At 48.6% G+C, this 17,150-nt stretch overlaps 1 protein-coding gene across 1 annotated transcript in view; it reads left to right on the top strand.

Moving 5' to 3' along the window:
- LOC144481833 (formin-like protein 3) overlaps positions 1-10,119 on the top strand; it is an 80,777-nt gene extending 70,658 nt beyond the window's left edge. Inside the window, exons 11-12 of the mRNA XM_078200987.1 lie at positions 1,667-1,792; positions 7,032-10,119. Of these exons, the coding sequence (XP_078057113.1) occupies positions 1,667-1,758 (92 nt within the window). The 3' untranslated portion in view covers positions 1,759-1,792; positions 7,032-10,119. The remainder of the gene's footprint in view (positions 1-1,666; positions 1,793-7,031) is intronic.
- The last annotated feature ends 7,031 nt before the right edge of the window (positions 10,120-17,150 follow it).

Below are 17,150 nucleotides of genomic sequence, written 5' to 3'. Positions count from 1 at the left end.
CCAACAGGTTTATTTGGTAGCAAAAGCCACACAAGCTTTCGAGGCTCTGAGCCCCTTCTTCAGGTGAGTGGGAATTCTGTTCACAAACAGAACTTATAAGACACAGACTCAATTTACATGAATAATGGTTGGAATGCGAATACTTACAACTAATCCAGTCTTTAAGAAACAAAACAATGGGAGTGGAGAGAGCATCAAGACAGGCTAAAAAGATGTGTATTGTCTCCAGACAAGACAGCCAGTGAAACTCTGCAGGTCCACGCAACTGTGGGAGTTACAAATAGTGTGACATAAATTCTGATTCTAGGATCGCATGATAAAGACTCAGGAGGAAAAAAGCAGAAATATTTATGTGAAATAGTGTGACATAAACCCAATATCCCGGTTGAGGCCGTCCTTGTGTGTGCGGAACCTGGCTATCAGTTTCTGCTCCGCGACTCTGCGCTGTCGTGTGTCGCGAAGGCCGCCTTGGAGAACGCTTACCCGAATATCAGAGGCCGAATGCCCGTGACCGCTGAAGTGCTCCCCAACAGGAAGAGAACAGTCTTGCCTGGTGATTGTCGAGCGGTGTTCATTCATCCGTTGTCGCAGCGTCTGCATAGTTTCCCCAATGTACCATGCCTCGGGACATCCTTTCTTGCAGCGTATCAGGTAGACAACGTTGGCCGAGTTGCAAGAGTATGTACCGTGTACCTGGTGGATGGTGTTCTCACGTGAGATGATGGCATCTGTGTCGATGATCCGGCACGTCTTGCAGAGGTTGCTGTGGCAGGGTTGTGTGGTGTCTTGGTCACTGTTCTCCTGAAGGCTGGGTAGTTTGCTGCGGACAATGGTCTGTTTGAGGTTGTGCGGTTGTTTGAAGGCAAGAAGTGGGGGTGTGGGGATGGCCTTGGCGAGATGTTCGTCTTCATCAATGACATGTTGAAGGCTCCGGAGGAGATGCCGTAGCTTCTCCGCTCCGGGGAAGTACTGGACAACGAAGGGTACTCTGTCCACTGTGTCCCGTGTTTGTCTTCTGAGGAGGTCGGTGCGGTTTTTCGCTGTGGCGCGTTGGAACTGTTGATCAATGAGTCTAGCGCCATATCCTGTTCTTATGAGGGCATCTTTCAGCGTCTGGAGGTGTCTGGAGACAATACACATCTTTTTAGCCTGTCTTGATGCTCTCTCCACTCCCATTGTTTTGTTTCTTAAAGACTGGATTAGTTGTAAGTATTCGCATTCCAACCATTATTCATGTAAATTGAGTCTGTGTCTTATAAGTTCTGTTTGTGAACAGAATTCCCACTCACCTGAAGAAGGGGCTCAGAGCCTCGAAAGCTTGTGTGGCTTTTGCTACCAAATAAACCTGTTGGACTTTAACCTGGTGTTGTTAAACTTCTTACTGGGATATTCATTGTCAGGGAGTGTGATTGTTCCTGTCCTGTTTCAGATTTCTGATGCAGTGGTCCGTGGAATGTTATTGAGGTGCTGGCTGAGACTTGCACCTTCAGTTGTACGTGTTGCTTTGTGTATTGTGTGTATTTTGAAGCTCCTTTTTATTGTATAATTTGATGTGGTTTCTTTTTTTTTGTTTTCTGTCATTCTCCCCCCCCCCCCCCCCCCCCCCGTCCCCTCTGCTCTCTCTCTCTCTCTTTTCCCCTCTCTTGCTTCCTGTTCCTTTCTGCAGCGCTGAAGAGTGTGCCCTTTACCGCCCGAACTGCTAAGCGTGGCTCCTGGTTCTTCTGTGAAACATCCATATGTGAGGAGTCCAACTGTTAATGTTTGTGCCCTCTGCAATCTCCGGCTATGACAGGTTTATATCATTCCCTCTTTTTGTTCTGTGCCTCGGCTGTTTTTTATGTGTCCCATTTTCGAGTCGAACCCCGTGAGAAGTTTCCGTCAGAAAATCATGTACCCGTGATCTTTTGGTGCATCTCCCACCGCGTCCCACAACCTGATTCCCTCACCCATTCACGGGAGAACGTGAGGAGGGCATCACTAAACCGGTTTGTCCACGTAACAAGGTGCCCCCGGTTTGGTACAAAGTGCTGGAAATTCTCAGCGGGTCTGGCAGCATCTGTGGAGAGGGAATAAGAGCCAACGTTTCGAGTCTGGATGAGCCTTGTCCGAACTAAAGACAAGAAAAATCAGCAGAGATTTCTACTCTGAGGGTCAGGGGCTGGAATTGGACAAAGGGGATGTAAATGGTGATGATTCAGGCTAAGAGTGTCCATTAAGTGATCGGAATGTGTGAATGGCAGAATGGAGGTACAGACTGTTAAGGGACTGCCTGAGAAATGTGGCGGTCTTGACCCCAAACCCCCTCCCCTACCTCCTTCAGGGCAACTGCCACATTTCTCAGGCACTCCTTTAACAGTCTGTACCTCCATTCTGCCATTCACACATCCTGATCACCTAATGGATGCTATTAGCACCTTTCTCAGCCTTAATCATCACCATTTACACTCCCTTTGTCCAAATAAAGCCCCCCCCTTCCCCCCCTCACAGTGTAAATCTCTTTGATTTATAGGGAGGGGAGTTGGTGAGTGGGTTAAGTGCCTCTTGGTAGCTATTATATTGTGGCTTTCTGGTGTCGTCAAGAGATTTCAGGCCTTGTTCGGAACACAAGGTATTTAATGCTCAGGGAAAGTTAGGTACAGGAGTTGCAACGCTCGCCTGCCCTGGAGTAGAACGATGTGGAGAATGAACGATGAGGCCTGCAGTGCAGAACGAGAATGTGGAGAATGAACGATGCAAGAAAGGATGTCTTTTCCCAAAGGTAAGGGAGTCTAAAATTAGAGTGCATAGGTTTAAAGGTGGGAGAGGGGAGAGATACAAAAGGGTCCAGAGGGGCAATTTTTTCACACAAAGGGTGGTGAGTGTCTGGAACAAGCTGCCAGAGGTAGTAGTAGAGGCGGGTACAATTTTGTCTTTTGAAAAGCGTTTAGACAGTTACATGGATAAGATGGGTATAGAGGGACATGGGCCAAATGTGGACAGACAGTGACCCAAGCCGGGAATCGAACCCAGGACCCTGGAGCTGTGAAGCAGCAGCGCTAACCACTGTGCTACCGTGCCGCCCGATGGAATAAGCATCGGTTGAAGGTCCCGTGCGGTGAAGAAGTCTTGTTCGAACCTGTGCATGAAGATGTTGGCATATTGAGGTGCGAATTTGGTCCCCAACCTTCAACTGATGCTATACACAAGATACATCGATGACATTTTCTTCCTTTGGACTCATGGTGAACAATCACTGAAACAACTCTATGATGACATCAACAAGTTCCATCCCACCATCAGACTCACCATAAACTACTCTCCGGAATCGGTTGCATTCTTGGACACACGCATCTCCATTAAGGATGGTCACCTCAGCACCTCACTGTACCGCAAGCCCACGGATAACCTCACGATGCTCCACTTCTCCAGCTTCCACCCTAAACACGTTAAAGAAACCATCCCCTACGGACAAGCCCTCCGTATACACAGGATCTGCTCAGATGAGGAGGATCGCAACAGACACCTCCAGACGCTGAAAGATGCCCTCATAAGAACAGGATATGGCGCTCGACTCATCGATCGACAGTTCCAACGCGCCACAGCGAAAAACCGCACCGACCTCCTCAGAAGACAAACACGGGACACAGTGGACAGAGTACCCTTCGTCGTCCAGTACTTCCCCGGAGCGGAGAAGCTACGGCATCTCCTCCGGAGCCTTCAACATGTCATTGATGAAGACGAACATCTCGCCAAGGCCATCCCCACACCCCCACTTCTTGCCTTCAAACAACCGCACAACCTCAAACAGACCATTGTCCGCAGCAAACGACCCAGCCTTCAGGAGAACAGTGACCATGACACCACACAACTCTGCCACAGCAACCTCTGCAAGACGTGCCGGATCATCGACACAGATGCCATCATCTCACGTGAGAACACCATCCACCAGGTACACGGTACATACTCTTGCAACTCGGCCAACGTTGTCTACCTGATACGCTGCAAGAAAGGATGTCCCGAGGCATGGTACATTGGGGAAACTATGCAGACGCTGCGACAACGGATGAATGAACACCGCTCGACAATCACCAGGCAAGACTGTTCTCTTCCTGTTGGGGAGCACTTCAGCGGTCACGGGCATTCGGCCTCTGATATTCGGGTAAGCGTTCTCCAAGGCGGCCTTCGCGACACACGACGGCGCAGAGTCGCTGAGCAGAAACTGATAGCCAAGTTCCGCACACACGAGGACGGCCTCAACCGGGATATTGGGTTCATGTCACACTATTTGTAACCCCCACAGAGTTTCACTGGCTGTCTTGTCTGGAGACAATACACATCTTTTTAGCCTGTCTTGATGCTCTCTCCACTCACATTGTTTTGTTTCTTAAAGACTTGATTAGTTGTAAGTATTCGCATTCCAACCATTATTCATGTAAATTGAGTCTGTGTCTTTATATGCTCTGTTTGTGAACAGAATTCCCACTCACCTGAAGAAGGGGCTTGCAGCTCCGAAAGCTTGTGTGGCTTTTGCTACCAAATAAACCTGTTGGACTTTAACCTGGTGTTGTTAAACTTCTTACGGAGACTGATTCACACAGCGAGTGGTTAGGATCTGGAATGCACTGTCTGAGAGTGTGGTGGAGACAGATTCACACAGCGAGTGGTTAGGATCTGGAATGTACTGTCTGAGTGTGGTGGAGACAGATTCACACAGTGAGTGGTTAGGATCTGGAATGCACTGTCTGAGAGTGTGGTGGAGACAGATTCACACACCGAGTGGTTAGGATCTGGAATGTACTGTCTGAGAGTGTGGTGGAGACAGATTCACACAGTGAGTGGTTAGGATCTGGAATGCACTGTCTGAGAGTGTGGTGGAGACAGATTCACACAGCGAGTGGTTAGGATCTGGAATGCACTGTCTGAGAGTGTGGTGGAGACAGATTCAATCAAGACTTTCGAGGGAATTAGATCATTATCGGAAAAGGAGGAATCTGCAGGATTTGGAAAGGCTGGGGATTGGCAGTGGGTGAATTGAGCGCTGAAGGGATATGGAGCTAAGTTGGCTCGATGGAGCTAGGATTGGGGTCAGCCGTAAGCTCATTGGTGCACAAGTGATGGGCTGTATGGCTGCCTCTGTACAAAGCAAGCCAATCCCATCACAAACCTCCTCCCACAAAAATGTGCAGTTAGGTGGATTGGCCGTGCTAAATTGTCCCTTAGTATCAAGGGGATTAGCTAGGGTAAATGCATCTGGTTATGGGGATAGGGCCTGGGTGGGATTGTGGTCGGTGCAGACTCGATGGGCCAAATGGCCGCCTCCTGCACTGTAGCATTCCATAACATTCTATTGTGGGATGTGGGTATCACTGGCTATGCCAGCATTTGTTGCCCGCCCCTAATTGCCCTTGAACTAATTAGCTTGCTCGGCCATTTCAGAGGGCAGTTAAGAGTCAACCACATTGCCGTGGCTCTGGAGTCACCTGTAGGCCAGACCGGGTAAGGATGGCAGATTTCCTTCCCTAAAGGGACATTAGTGAACCAGATGGGTTTTTATGACAATCGATAATAGTTGTCATGGTCACCGTTACTGATATTCCAGATTTTCATTATTTGAATGTGAGCCCATGTCCCCAGATCAAGAGGCTAGGCCTCTGGATTAGTAATCTAGTGAGATTGCCACTATCACTCCTGTGCACTCCTGGAGGACTGCTTTGTTGGTGTTGTGCTGCAGTGCGCATTCTCCTTGAGATAGCGGGGTCCAAATACAACGACTAGTCCAAGATCACCAGGACTGTCGAGGCACATCAGCTACCTGTGTCAACCTCCACCTCGTCCAGGGTGAAGAAGGCTGTGGGGGAGGTGCGGTTTGTGGGACTGTTGGCAACAGGGCAGTGGGGAAGGAGTGTCCAAAATGCCAAGTAGATTTGCCTGGCTGTTCTTGCGAGCGTCCTTCCGACCTGTAGGGGGAGGGGAGCCAAGCTGACCTTTGCCCTCTGACAGAAGTGGGGAGAGCACTTTGATCGGAAAGGACCAATTGTGCCAGCTGCTTTTTCTTAATGGTGTGTCCTTATCCATCTAAACTCTGGAGGCAGAGGAAAGAGTGTGGGAAATGGGACCCTTTAAGTGCATAGAAACTAGAAGCAGGAGGAGGCCATTCGGCCCTTTGAGCCTCCTCCGCCATTCATTTTGATCATGGCTGATCATCAAATTCAATATCCTGATCCCCCCCTTCCCCCCCATATCCCTCGATCCCTTTAGTCCCAAGAGCGATATCGAATTTCTTCCTGAAATCACACAACGTTTTGGCCTCAACTATTTTCTGTGGGAGTGAATTCCACACATTCACCACCCTCTGGGTGAAGAAATTTCTCCTCACCTCAGTCCTAAAAGGTTTACCCTTTATCCTCAAACTATGACCCCCTGGACTCCCCCACCATCGGGAACATTCTTTCTGAATCTACCCTGTCTAACCCTGTTAGAATTTTATAAGTTTCTATAAGATCCCCTCTCACTCTTCTAAACTCCAGTGAATATAATCCTAACCAACTTAGTCTCTCCTCATACGACAGACCTGCCATCCCAGGAATCAGCCTGGTAAACCTTCGCTGCACTCCCTCTTTAGCAAGGACATCCCTCCTCAGATAAGGACACCAAAACTGCACACAATGCTCCAGGTGTGGCCTCACCAACGCCCTGTACAATTGCAGTAAAGCATCAGTGTACTGTGCGGGTGAGTCTTATATGACACCCAGTTTGCACTATACACCGACTGTGGCTAAGTTTGAGTCCATTTGCAAACAGGCATCCATTTCCCGACACCTATGTTTGTTGGCTGGGATAAATGTGTGGGGGCATATATATACGCCAAGATGCCAGTTGCTTGCTGCCATTTTGGTTGGATGTAACGCAGTGGCCCGCCATTGTTTCAGAGTCGCTTCCCTGCAGAGTGGCTTTGCCTTGTCGCTTGACTGCCCCTTGTGGCCCAGCTGACCGCGTGCAGTTTGTCGGCGCCCACTGCCTTCACCCTTCTGTTTTGTCTCTGTCTCCCGCAGATCTTAGAAATCAACCGTACCAACGCGCAGACACGGTGATACGCCACGCGTGGAAACACCTCTGAAGAAAAGAGTTGGAGAGAGGGGGGGGGAAGGTACCCATGACCAAAACGACAGTGTTATTGGAGCCGTTCCTTTTGATGAACTTAACTTTTTTTGCCCACCCTCCCTCCCCCTCAACTCTCCGAAATGGCGAACCTATACCTGGCGAACTTTTTCTGCACATGTAATCCACTACAGACGGATGCCCCACAAAATGGCGTCGTGTGGGGAGAAAACACGAGAGGGAACACAACCGTCCGTCCCCCCCGCCCCCCCCTCTCCATCTTTTATTTTTTGTTTCAGGGGGAAAGTAATCTTTTTTTAAACCAATCCACATTGCCTGCTCGCCGTTTGAATGAGTGAAACCTACCCAACGGTGCGTTGGAGATCCCACCTCTCTGTCAAAGCTCAAGACTACGAAGGTTGGCGACTAAAGACTTGAATGGAAGTGTTGGCCATCTCGCCAAACCTCGAAGGCCCGTGAATGCCTCCCTGCGGCAGTATTTACCTGGAGACATTAACTGTGGAGTTCTTTCTGTTCTCGTTATATTAATTAATTTAAAGTTATTTTACCATTATTGCTCTGGTGTTTTGTACAGTTGATTTGACCTGTGGTGATCCCAAAGAAACTTTGGTGTCCATTCTTGTCAAAGTAAAATGGCTGCTGCCTCCATCTTTCCCTTGTATTCGACTGAAGCCCATTTAGAGTTCTTTCTGAGGTGTTCAGGAACATAGGGTGGCACGGTAGCACAGCGGTCAGCACTGCTGCCTCACAGCGCCAGGGACCCGGGTTCAATTCCCGGCTCGGGTCACTGTCTGTGTGGAGTCTGCGCGTTCTCCCCGTGTCTGTGTGGGTTTCCTCCGATGCTCTGGTTTCCTCCCACAGTCTGAAAGACGTGCTGGTTAGGTGGATTGGCCATGCTAAATTGCCCCTTAGTGTCGGGGGGGGGGCTAGCTAGGGTAAATGCATGGGGATAGGGCCTGGGTGGGGTTGTGGTCGGTGCAGACTCGATGGGCCGAATGGATTCTATGTAGGATTCCATAGGAGCAGAGGTAGGCAAATTCAGCCCTTTGAGCCTGCTCCGCCATTCAATCAGATCATGGCTGATCTCTCCCTGCTCTCAAATCCTCCTCCCCACCTGTTCCCCATATCCCCTTATCCCTTTTTCTACTGGAAATATATCCATCTCCTTCCTGAAACCAGTTACTGATTCAGACTCCACCGCGCTCTGGGGCAGCGAGTTCCACAAATTCACCCCCCTCTGCGAGAAGTAGTTCCTCCTCATCTCAGTTTTAAATCTATCGCCTCTCAACCTATACCTGTGACCTCGTGTTCGAGATTGCCCCACAAGAGGAAACATTTGGTCCACATTTACTTCATCAATCCCATATCCCTCGATCAGATCCCCCCTCATCCTTCTGAACTCCAGCGAGTACAAGCCCCAAACTGTTTAATCTCTCCTCATACGTCAACCCTTTCATCCCCGGAATCAATCTGGTGAACCTCCTCTGAACGGCCTCCAATCCCACCCACATCCTTCCTCAGATAAGGGGACCAAAACTGGACACTTGGCCCTCTGAGTAAGTGCCTTGATTTACTTAGAAACCCAAAAATACTGTCCAATCTTACAGCTTTACAGTAGTTTTCCCTCCCAGAATATTGAAGGATAAATCAAGATGGAAGGACAAATGTTCCTCCTCTTCAGAAGGAGAATCACTTTTGGTATTTGCTGCACCCTTGAGCAGTTTGAAGGGGAAGAGGGTTGGAGATCCAAGGCGTTCGTATCAGTCATCCACACAGAGTCTCCCTTCTGTTTGACATCCAACCCCATTCTTGATGAGCACTGTTGCAGCACTCAAAAAGGGTTGCGTGCGATAGACGGAATTGGAATCCAGACTTTGGATTTTTTTTTTGGTTCCTGTCTGATTTTAGAATTCCGTCACTAACCTTCAAGGCACGATGGGGCGGATTTTCCCGTTATCGTCCGCCGCGGGAATCGGAGTGAGCGAGGGGCGGACCACGGAAAAGGGTTAGGGTTCTCCGGCAGGATTCTCCGGTTTCAGGGCAAGCGGGAATGGAAAATCCTGCCCATGCTCAAGCTGCCCCTACAAACCCAATCCTGACTTAATCCGAATCCCGTAAGAAGTCTCACAACACCAGGTTAAAGTCCAACAGGTTTATTTGGAATCTCGAGCTTTCGGAGCGCTGCTCCTTCATCAGGTGAGTGGAGAGGTGGGTTCACAAACAGGGCATATAAAGGCAAAGACTCAATTGCAAGATAATGGTTGGAATGTGAGTCTATTACTATTACCTATAAAGACTCGCATTCCATGATTTAAAACAAGGCGCGTAGGTTCAAACTAATTCATTGGCTATCCATTCCCGAATAACGTAATCCTAACAGCAAACCTAACACTGTTGTAACGTTTTGAATCGTGGATCTGTTTCGCGCAGTTTTATTGTTCGATTTGTGCTGCTTCTCCCCCTCCTCCCCCCGCCGTGTAGCCATGGAATGTTCCAGTCACGTCACAGATTGGAGCTTCTTACGATACTTGTTGACCTTGTGGGCATCGTAGCAGGAGAACATTTGATGCAAAGTTGGGGGGGAGGGGTGGGGGGAGGGGGGAGAAGGACAAAATAGGTGAGGTGTGTACTCAACAGAAATATGTATATTTTATTGAAATACTGGATTTGAGTAAGCCTGCCCGCATGGGGCCAATTATTTAAAAAGTAAGTGTGAGGGCTCGACGGAGGGGAGGGGAATAAGACTTTAGATAATCCATACATTCCGCCATTTTATTTTGTCACCTGGTGTGTATGACATATGAATTATTTAGTTTGTATTTTAACCTTTTCATTCTGTTCCTGTAGTTAACTGTATGCTATTGTAATTGTAAAAAAACTGCATTCCATTTTCCTTTTTCAAAAAAAGAAACTGTATTTTTTAAAACTATGCCAAAGTTGAGGCTTCCTGCCACTAAGCAATACTGTACATATTATTCTTAATAATTATTATAAATCCAGCTCTGTGTGGTCCCATTGTTGCGATCGATGCATTTTTGCACTGTTATTTATTCGTGGGACATGGGCGTCGCTCGCTGGGCCCAATATTTGTCACCTATCCCGAATTATTCCTTTGGTGAGCCGCCATCTTGAATGGCTGCAGTCCGTGTGATGTAGGTACACCCACAGTGCTGTTAGGGAGGGAGTTCCAGGATTGTTATTGGACATCAGTCAGTCCATGTGGTGTAGGTACACCCACAGTGCTGTTAGGGAGGGAGTTCCAGGATTGTTATTGGACATCAGCCAGTCCATGTGGTGTAGGTACATCCACAGTGCTGTTAGGGAGAGAGTTCCAGGATTGTTATTGGACATCAGTCAGTCCATGTGGTGTAGGTACATCCACAGTGCTGTTAGGGAAGGAGTTCCAGGATTGTTATTGGACATCAGTCAGTCCGTGTGGTGTAGGTACACCCACAGTGCTGTTAGGGAGGGAGTTCCAGGATTGTTATTGGACATCAGTCAGTCCATGTTGTGTAGGTACACCCACAGTGCTGTTAGGGAGAGAGTTCCAGGATTGTTATTGGACATCAGTCAGTCCGTGTGGTGTAGGTACACCCACAGTGCTGTTAGGGAGGGAGTTCCAGGATTGTTATTGGACATCAGTCAGTCCGTGTGGTGTAGGTACACCCACAGTGTTGTTAGGGAGGGAGTTCCAGGATTGTTATTGGACATCAGTCAGTCCGTGTGGTGTAGGTACACCCACAGTGCTGTTAGGGAGGGAGTTCCAGGATTGTTATTGGACATCAGTCAGTCCATGTGGTGTAGGTACACCCACAGTGCTGTGAGGGAGGAAGTTCCAGGATTGTTATTGGACATCAGTCAGTCCATGTGGTGTAGGTACACCCACAGTGCTGTTAGGGAGGGAGTTCCAGGATTGTTATTGGACATCAGTCAGTCCATGTGGTGTAGGTACACCCACAGTGCTGTTAGGGAGGGAGTTCCAGGATTGTTATTGGACATCAGTCAGTCCATGTGGTGTAGGTACACCCACAGTGCTGTTAGGGAGGGAGTTCCAGGATTGTTATTGGACATCAGTCAGTCCATGTGGTGTAGGTACACCCACAGTGCTGTTAGGGAGGGAGTTCCAGCAGCAGTGAAAGTCAATGGATATCTGAAAGATTCTCCAATGTATCTAATGGCCTAAAGCTGGACTTGCAGTTTGTGGATCATCTCATGACAAAGTGCCTTTCACGATTTGCCTCTGATCACACAGCCACCAAAGCACAGATGTTCATGGTGAGAGCCGTTCACTTTACAGAACAACTTCAGAAAGGAGGCAAGATCAATTTGACCCAGTCCCTGACATAGTCATGGTGACAGAGTCATGGTGACAAAGTCAGGGGTGACATAGTCATGGTGACATAGTCATGGGCGGCACGGTAGCACAGTGGGCGGCACGGTAGCACAGTGGTTAGCACTGCTGCTTCACAGCTCCAGGGTCCTGGGTTCGATTCCCGGCTCAGGTCACTGTCTGTGTGGAGTTTGCACATTCTCCTCGTGTCTGCGTGGGTTTCCTCCGGGTGCTCCGGTTTCCTCCCACAGTCCAAAGATGTGCGGGTTAGGTTGATTGGCCAGGTTAAAAATTGCCCCTTAGAGTCCTGGGATATGTAGGTTAGAGGGATTAGCGGGTAAAATGTGTGGGGGTAGGGCCTGGGTGGGATTGTGGTCGGTGCAGACTCGATGGGCCGAATGGCCTCCTTCTGCACTGTAGGGTTTCTATGATATTCTATTTCTATGGTGACATAGTCATGGTGACAGAGTCATGGTGACACATTGTTCGAGATGTGGTGCAAAGCTTTGACAAGAAGCGAAAGCTCCAGTTACACCTCCCCACCTCCATCTCGCAGCTCCTAGCAAGCCCTCAGTTTGACAACGATAACTCCTTTCACCTGCAAGCCATTTTATTTTCCAATGGTCTTTGATTTGAAAAACCACTCATCACATGACAGCAGAGCAGAGGACCTTTGACAGCGTATTTCCAATCAGGCAGAAGTTAGAGTGCCCCATCTCGGAACTCGAGGTAAATCATGCTGGAAGGTCCTTCCACAACGCGCGAAGGCCCCAGCGCACGCATGCAGTGCACAAAACAAGGAGCAGGATGCAGCAGCAAAGAGGAAATGCTTACAATTCCATTCACAATCTGGCTCCACAAAACAACACGAGGATGTTCTTGCGACCACAAGATGATTTATTATAGAGTTATTATAGAATCCTGACAGTGCTGGAGGCCATTCGGCCCATTGGGTCTGCACCAACTCTCCAACAGAGCATCTTAACCAGGCCTTATTCCCGCAACCCCACATACTTACCCTGCTAATCTACCTAACCTGCACATCTTTGGACACTAAGGGGCAATTTAGCATGGCCAATCCACCTAACCTGCACATCTTTGGACACTAAGGGGCAATTTAGCATGGCCAATCCACCCTAACCTGCACATCTTTGGACACTAAGGGGCAATTTAGCATGGCCAATCCACCTAACCTGCACATCTTTGGACACTAAGGGGCAATTTAGCATGGCCAATCCACCCTAACCTGCACATCTTTGGACACTAAGGGGCAATTTAGCATGGCCAATCCCCCTAACCAGCACATCTTTGGACACTAAGGGGCAATTTAGCATGGCCAATCCACCTAACCTGCACATCTTTGGACACTAAGGGACAATTTAGCATGGCTAATCCACCTAACCTACACATCTTTGGACGCTAAGGGACAATTTAGCATGGCTAATCTACCTAACCTGCACATCTTTGGACGCTAAGGGGCAATTTAGCATGGCTAATCTACCTAACCTGCACATCTTTGGACGCTAAGGGACAATTTAGCATGGCTAATCTACCTAACCTGCACATCTTTAGACACTAAGGGGCAATTTAGCATGGCCAATCCACCTAACCTGCACATCTTTGGACACTAAGGGACAATTTAACATGGCCAATCCACCTAACCTACACATCTTTGGAGTGTGGGAGGAAGAGGCGGCTGAGGGACTTCACTGGTGCATTCTGGGAGAAGTCGGACCAGCAACATCTACCAAGAAGTGGGAAGCAGATGATCAAGGAGCGGTAAACCCGAAACACTACATTAGAGTTTCCCTCCCTCCCTCCTCCTCTGACCAAAAAAAAAGGCCACTGTGAGAAGGTAAAAGTGAAGGTGAGAGTTTTATAAACTTTCTTAAATAATTTAATTGGTGCACGAAATGTCGGTCAGTGGGGTTCAGTGCTGCACCTGTGAGATGTGGGAGATCCGTGACGCTTCCAACATCTCGGATGACTATGCCTGCAGGAAGTGCACCCAATTGCAGCTCCTTACACAATGTATGGATAGGTTGGAGCAGCTGTTCGATGCACTTAGGAGCATGAAGGAGGCAGAAAGTGTCATAGACAGGAGCTTTAGAGATGTGGTCACATCAAAGGTGCAGGCAGATAGATGGGTGACCGCCAGAAGGGGCAGGCAGTCAGTGCAGGAATTCCCTGTGGTCGTCCCTCTCTCTAACAAGTATACCGTTTTGGATACTGTTGGGGGAGATGGGCTATCAGGGGATACCAGCAGCAGCAGCCAAAGCAGTGATACCACGGCAGGCTCTGTTGTTAAGCAGGGAGGGACAAAGAGGACTAGAGCAATAGTTATAGGAGACTCTATAGTTAGGGGTACAGATAGGTGCTTCCGTGGATGTGAAAGAGACTCCAGGATGGTCTGTTGCCTCCATGGTGCCAGGATGCCTATGAAAGGGCAGAAAGCATTCTGAAGGGAGAGGGTGAACAGCCAGAGGTCGTGGTACATATTGGTACTATCGACATAGGCAGGAAGAGTGATGAGGTCCTGCAGCAGCAGTTTAGGAAGTTAGGTAGAAAGTTAAAAAGCAGGACTTCTAGGGTTGTAATCTCAGGATTACTCCCTGTGCCACGTGCTAGTGAGGCTAGGAATAGGAAGATAGTGCAGCTCAACACGTGGCTAAACAGCTGGTGTAGGAGGGAGGGTTTCAGATATCTGGACCATTGGGCTCTCTTCCGGGGCAGATGGAACCTGTACAAGAAGGACGGGTTGCATCTAAACTGGAAGGGCACAAATATTCTGGCCGGGAGATTTGCAAGTGTCACACAGGAGGATTTAAACTAGTTTGGCAGGGGGGGTGGGACCCAAAGCAAAGGTGAATTAGCTGAATGGGAACCAGAGAGCAGGGCCAGTAAGACTCAGAGAAACAGCAGGCAGAGTGGGATTGTTAATCACAGAGGGTCTGGTGGACTGAAGTGCAGTTGTTTCAATGCGAGAAGTGTAACAGGTAAGGCAGATGAACTTAGAGCTTGGATTAGTCCTAGGAACTATGATGTTGTTGCCATTACAGAGACTTGGTTAAGGGAAGAACAGGATTGGCCGCTTAACATTCCAGGATACAGATGTTTCAGGCGGGATAGAGGGGGATGTAAAAGGGGTGGGGGAGTTGCACTACTGGTTAAAGAGAATATGTGGTCACGGGCATTCGGCCTCTGATATTCGGGTAAGCGTTCTCCAAGGCGGCCTTCGCGACACACGACAGCGCAGAGTCGCTGAGCAGAAACTGATAGCCAAGTTCCGCACACACGAGGACGGCCTCAACCGGGATATTGGGTTCATGTCCCACTATCTGTAACCCCCACAGAGTTTCACTGGCTGTCTTGTCTGGAGACAATACACATCTTTTTAGCCTGTCTTGATGCTCTCTCCACTCACATTGTTTTGTTTCTTAAAGATTTGATTAGTTGTAAGTATTCGCATTCCAACCATTATTCATGTAAATTGAGTCTGTGTCTTTATAAGCTCTGTTTGTGAACAGAATTCCCACTCACCTGAAGAAGGGGCTTGCAGCTCCGAAAGCTTGTGTGGCTTTTGCTACCAAATAAACCTGTTGGACTTTAACCTGGTGTTGTTAAACGTCTTAAGGAGCATATCACAGCTGTACTCAGGAGAACACTTCGGAGGGCCCGTACAGCGAGGCAATATGGATAGAGCTCAGGAATAGGAAGGGTGTAGTCACAATGTTGGGGGTTTACTATAGGCCACCCAACTGCCAGCGGGAGATAGAGGAACAGATGTGTAGGCAGATTTTGGCAAGATGTAAAAGTAACAGGGTTGTTGTAGTGGGAGATTTTAACTTCCCCTATATTGACTGGGACTCACTTAGTGCTCGGAGCGTGGATGGGGCAGAGTTCGTAAGGAGCATCCAGGAGGGCTTCCTGAAACAGTATGTAGATAGTCCAACTAGGGAAAGGGCCATACTGGACCTGGTATTGGGGAATGAGCCCGGCCAGATGGTCGATGTTTCAGTAGGGGAGCAGTTCGGGAACAGTGACCACAATTCAGTAAGCTTTGAGGTACTGATGGATAAAGATAAGTGTAGTCCTCAAGTGAAGGTGCTAAATTGGGGGAAGGCTAATTACAACAATGTTAGGCAGGAACTGAAGAATGTAGATTGGGGGCAGATGTTCGAGGGCAAATCAACATCTGGCATGTGGGAGGCTTTCAAGTGCAAGTTGATAGGGATTCAGAACCGGCACATTCCTGTAAGGATGAAGGATAAATATGGCAAGTTTTGGGAACCTTGGATAACGAGAGATATTGTGAGCCTAGTTAAAGAGAAAAAGGAAGCATTTTTCAAAGCTAGGAGGCTGGGAACACACAAAGCAAGTGTGGAATACAAGGAAAGTAGAAAGAAACTTAAGCAAGGAGTAAGAAGAGCTAAAAGGGGTCATGAAAAAGCATTGGCCAGCAGGATTAAGGAAAATCCCAAGGCTTTTTATACATATATAAAGAGCAAGAGGGTAGCCAGGGAGAGGGTTGGCCACTCAAGGACAAGGGAGGGAATTTATGCGTGGAGCCAGAGGAAATGGGTGAGGTATTAAATGAGTACTTTGCGTCAGTATTCACCAAAGAGAAGGACTTGGATGATGAGTCTGGGAAAGGATGTGTAGATAGTTTGAGTCATGTTGAGGTCAAAAAGGAGGAGGTATTGGGGTTCTTGAGAAACATTAAGGTAGACAAGTCCCCAGGGCCTGATGGGATATACCCCAGAATACTGAGAGAGGCAAGGGAGGAAATTGCTGGGGCCTTGCGAGAAATCCTTGTATCCTCACTGGCTACAGGGGCGGTCCCAGAGGATTGGAGAATAGCCAATGTTGTTCCTTTGTTTAAGAAGGGTAGCAAGAATAATCCAGGTAATTACAGGCCGGTGAGCCTTACATCAGTGGTAGGGAAATTATTGGAGAGGATTCTTCGAGACAGGATTTATTCCCACTTGGAAATAAGTGGACGTATTAGTGAGAGGCAACATGGTTTTGTGAAGGGGAGGTCGTGTCTCACTAACTTGATCGAGTTTTTCGAGGAAGTGACTAGATGATTGATGAGAGTGGGGCAGTGGATGTTGTCTCCATGGACTTCAGTAAGGCCTTTGACAAGGTCCCTCATGGCAGACTGGTGCAGAAGGTGAAGTCACATGGGATCAGAGGTGAGCTGGCAAGGTGGATACAAAACTGGCTCGGTCAAAGAATGTGGTTAGTTCCGACGCGCCACAGCGAAAAACCGCGCCGACCTCATCAGAAGACAAACACGGGACACAGCGGACAGAGTACCCTTCATCGTCCAGTACTTCCCCGGAGCGGAGAAGCTACGGCATCTCCTCCGGAGCCTTCAACATGTCATCGATGAAGATGAACATCTCGCCAAGGCCATCCCCACACCCCCACTTCTTGCCTTCAAACAACCGCACAACCTCAAACAGACCATTGTCCGCAGAAAACTACCCAGCCTTCAGGAGAACAATGACCATGACACCACACAACCCTGCCACAGCAACCTCTGCAAGGCGTGCCAGATCATCGACACGGATGCCATCATCTCACGTGAGAACACCATCCACCAGGTACACGGTACATACTCTTGCAACTCGGCCAACGTTGTCTACCAGATACGCTGCAGGAAAGGATGTCCTGAGGCATGGTACATTGGGGAAACCATGCAGACGCTACGACAATG

This window comes from Mustelus asterias, chromosome X, assembly GCF_964213995.1.
Source record: "Mustelus asterias chromosome X, sMusAst1.hap1.1, whole genome shotgun sequence".
NCBI classification, from domain to species: Eukaryota; Metazoa; Chordata; class Chondrichthyes; order Carcharhiniformes; family Triakidae; genus Mustelus; species Mustelus asterias.
This window is presented reverse-complemented; position numbering and strand designations above follow the sequence as displayed.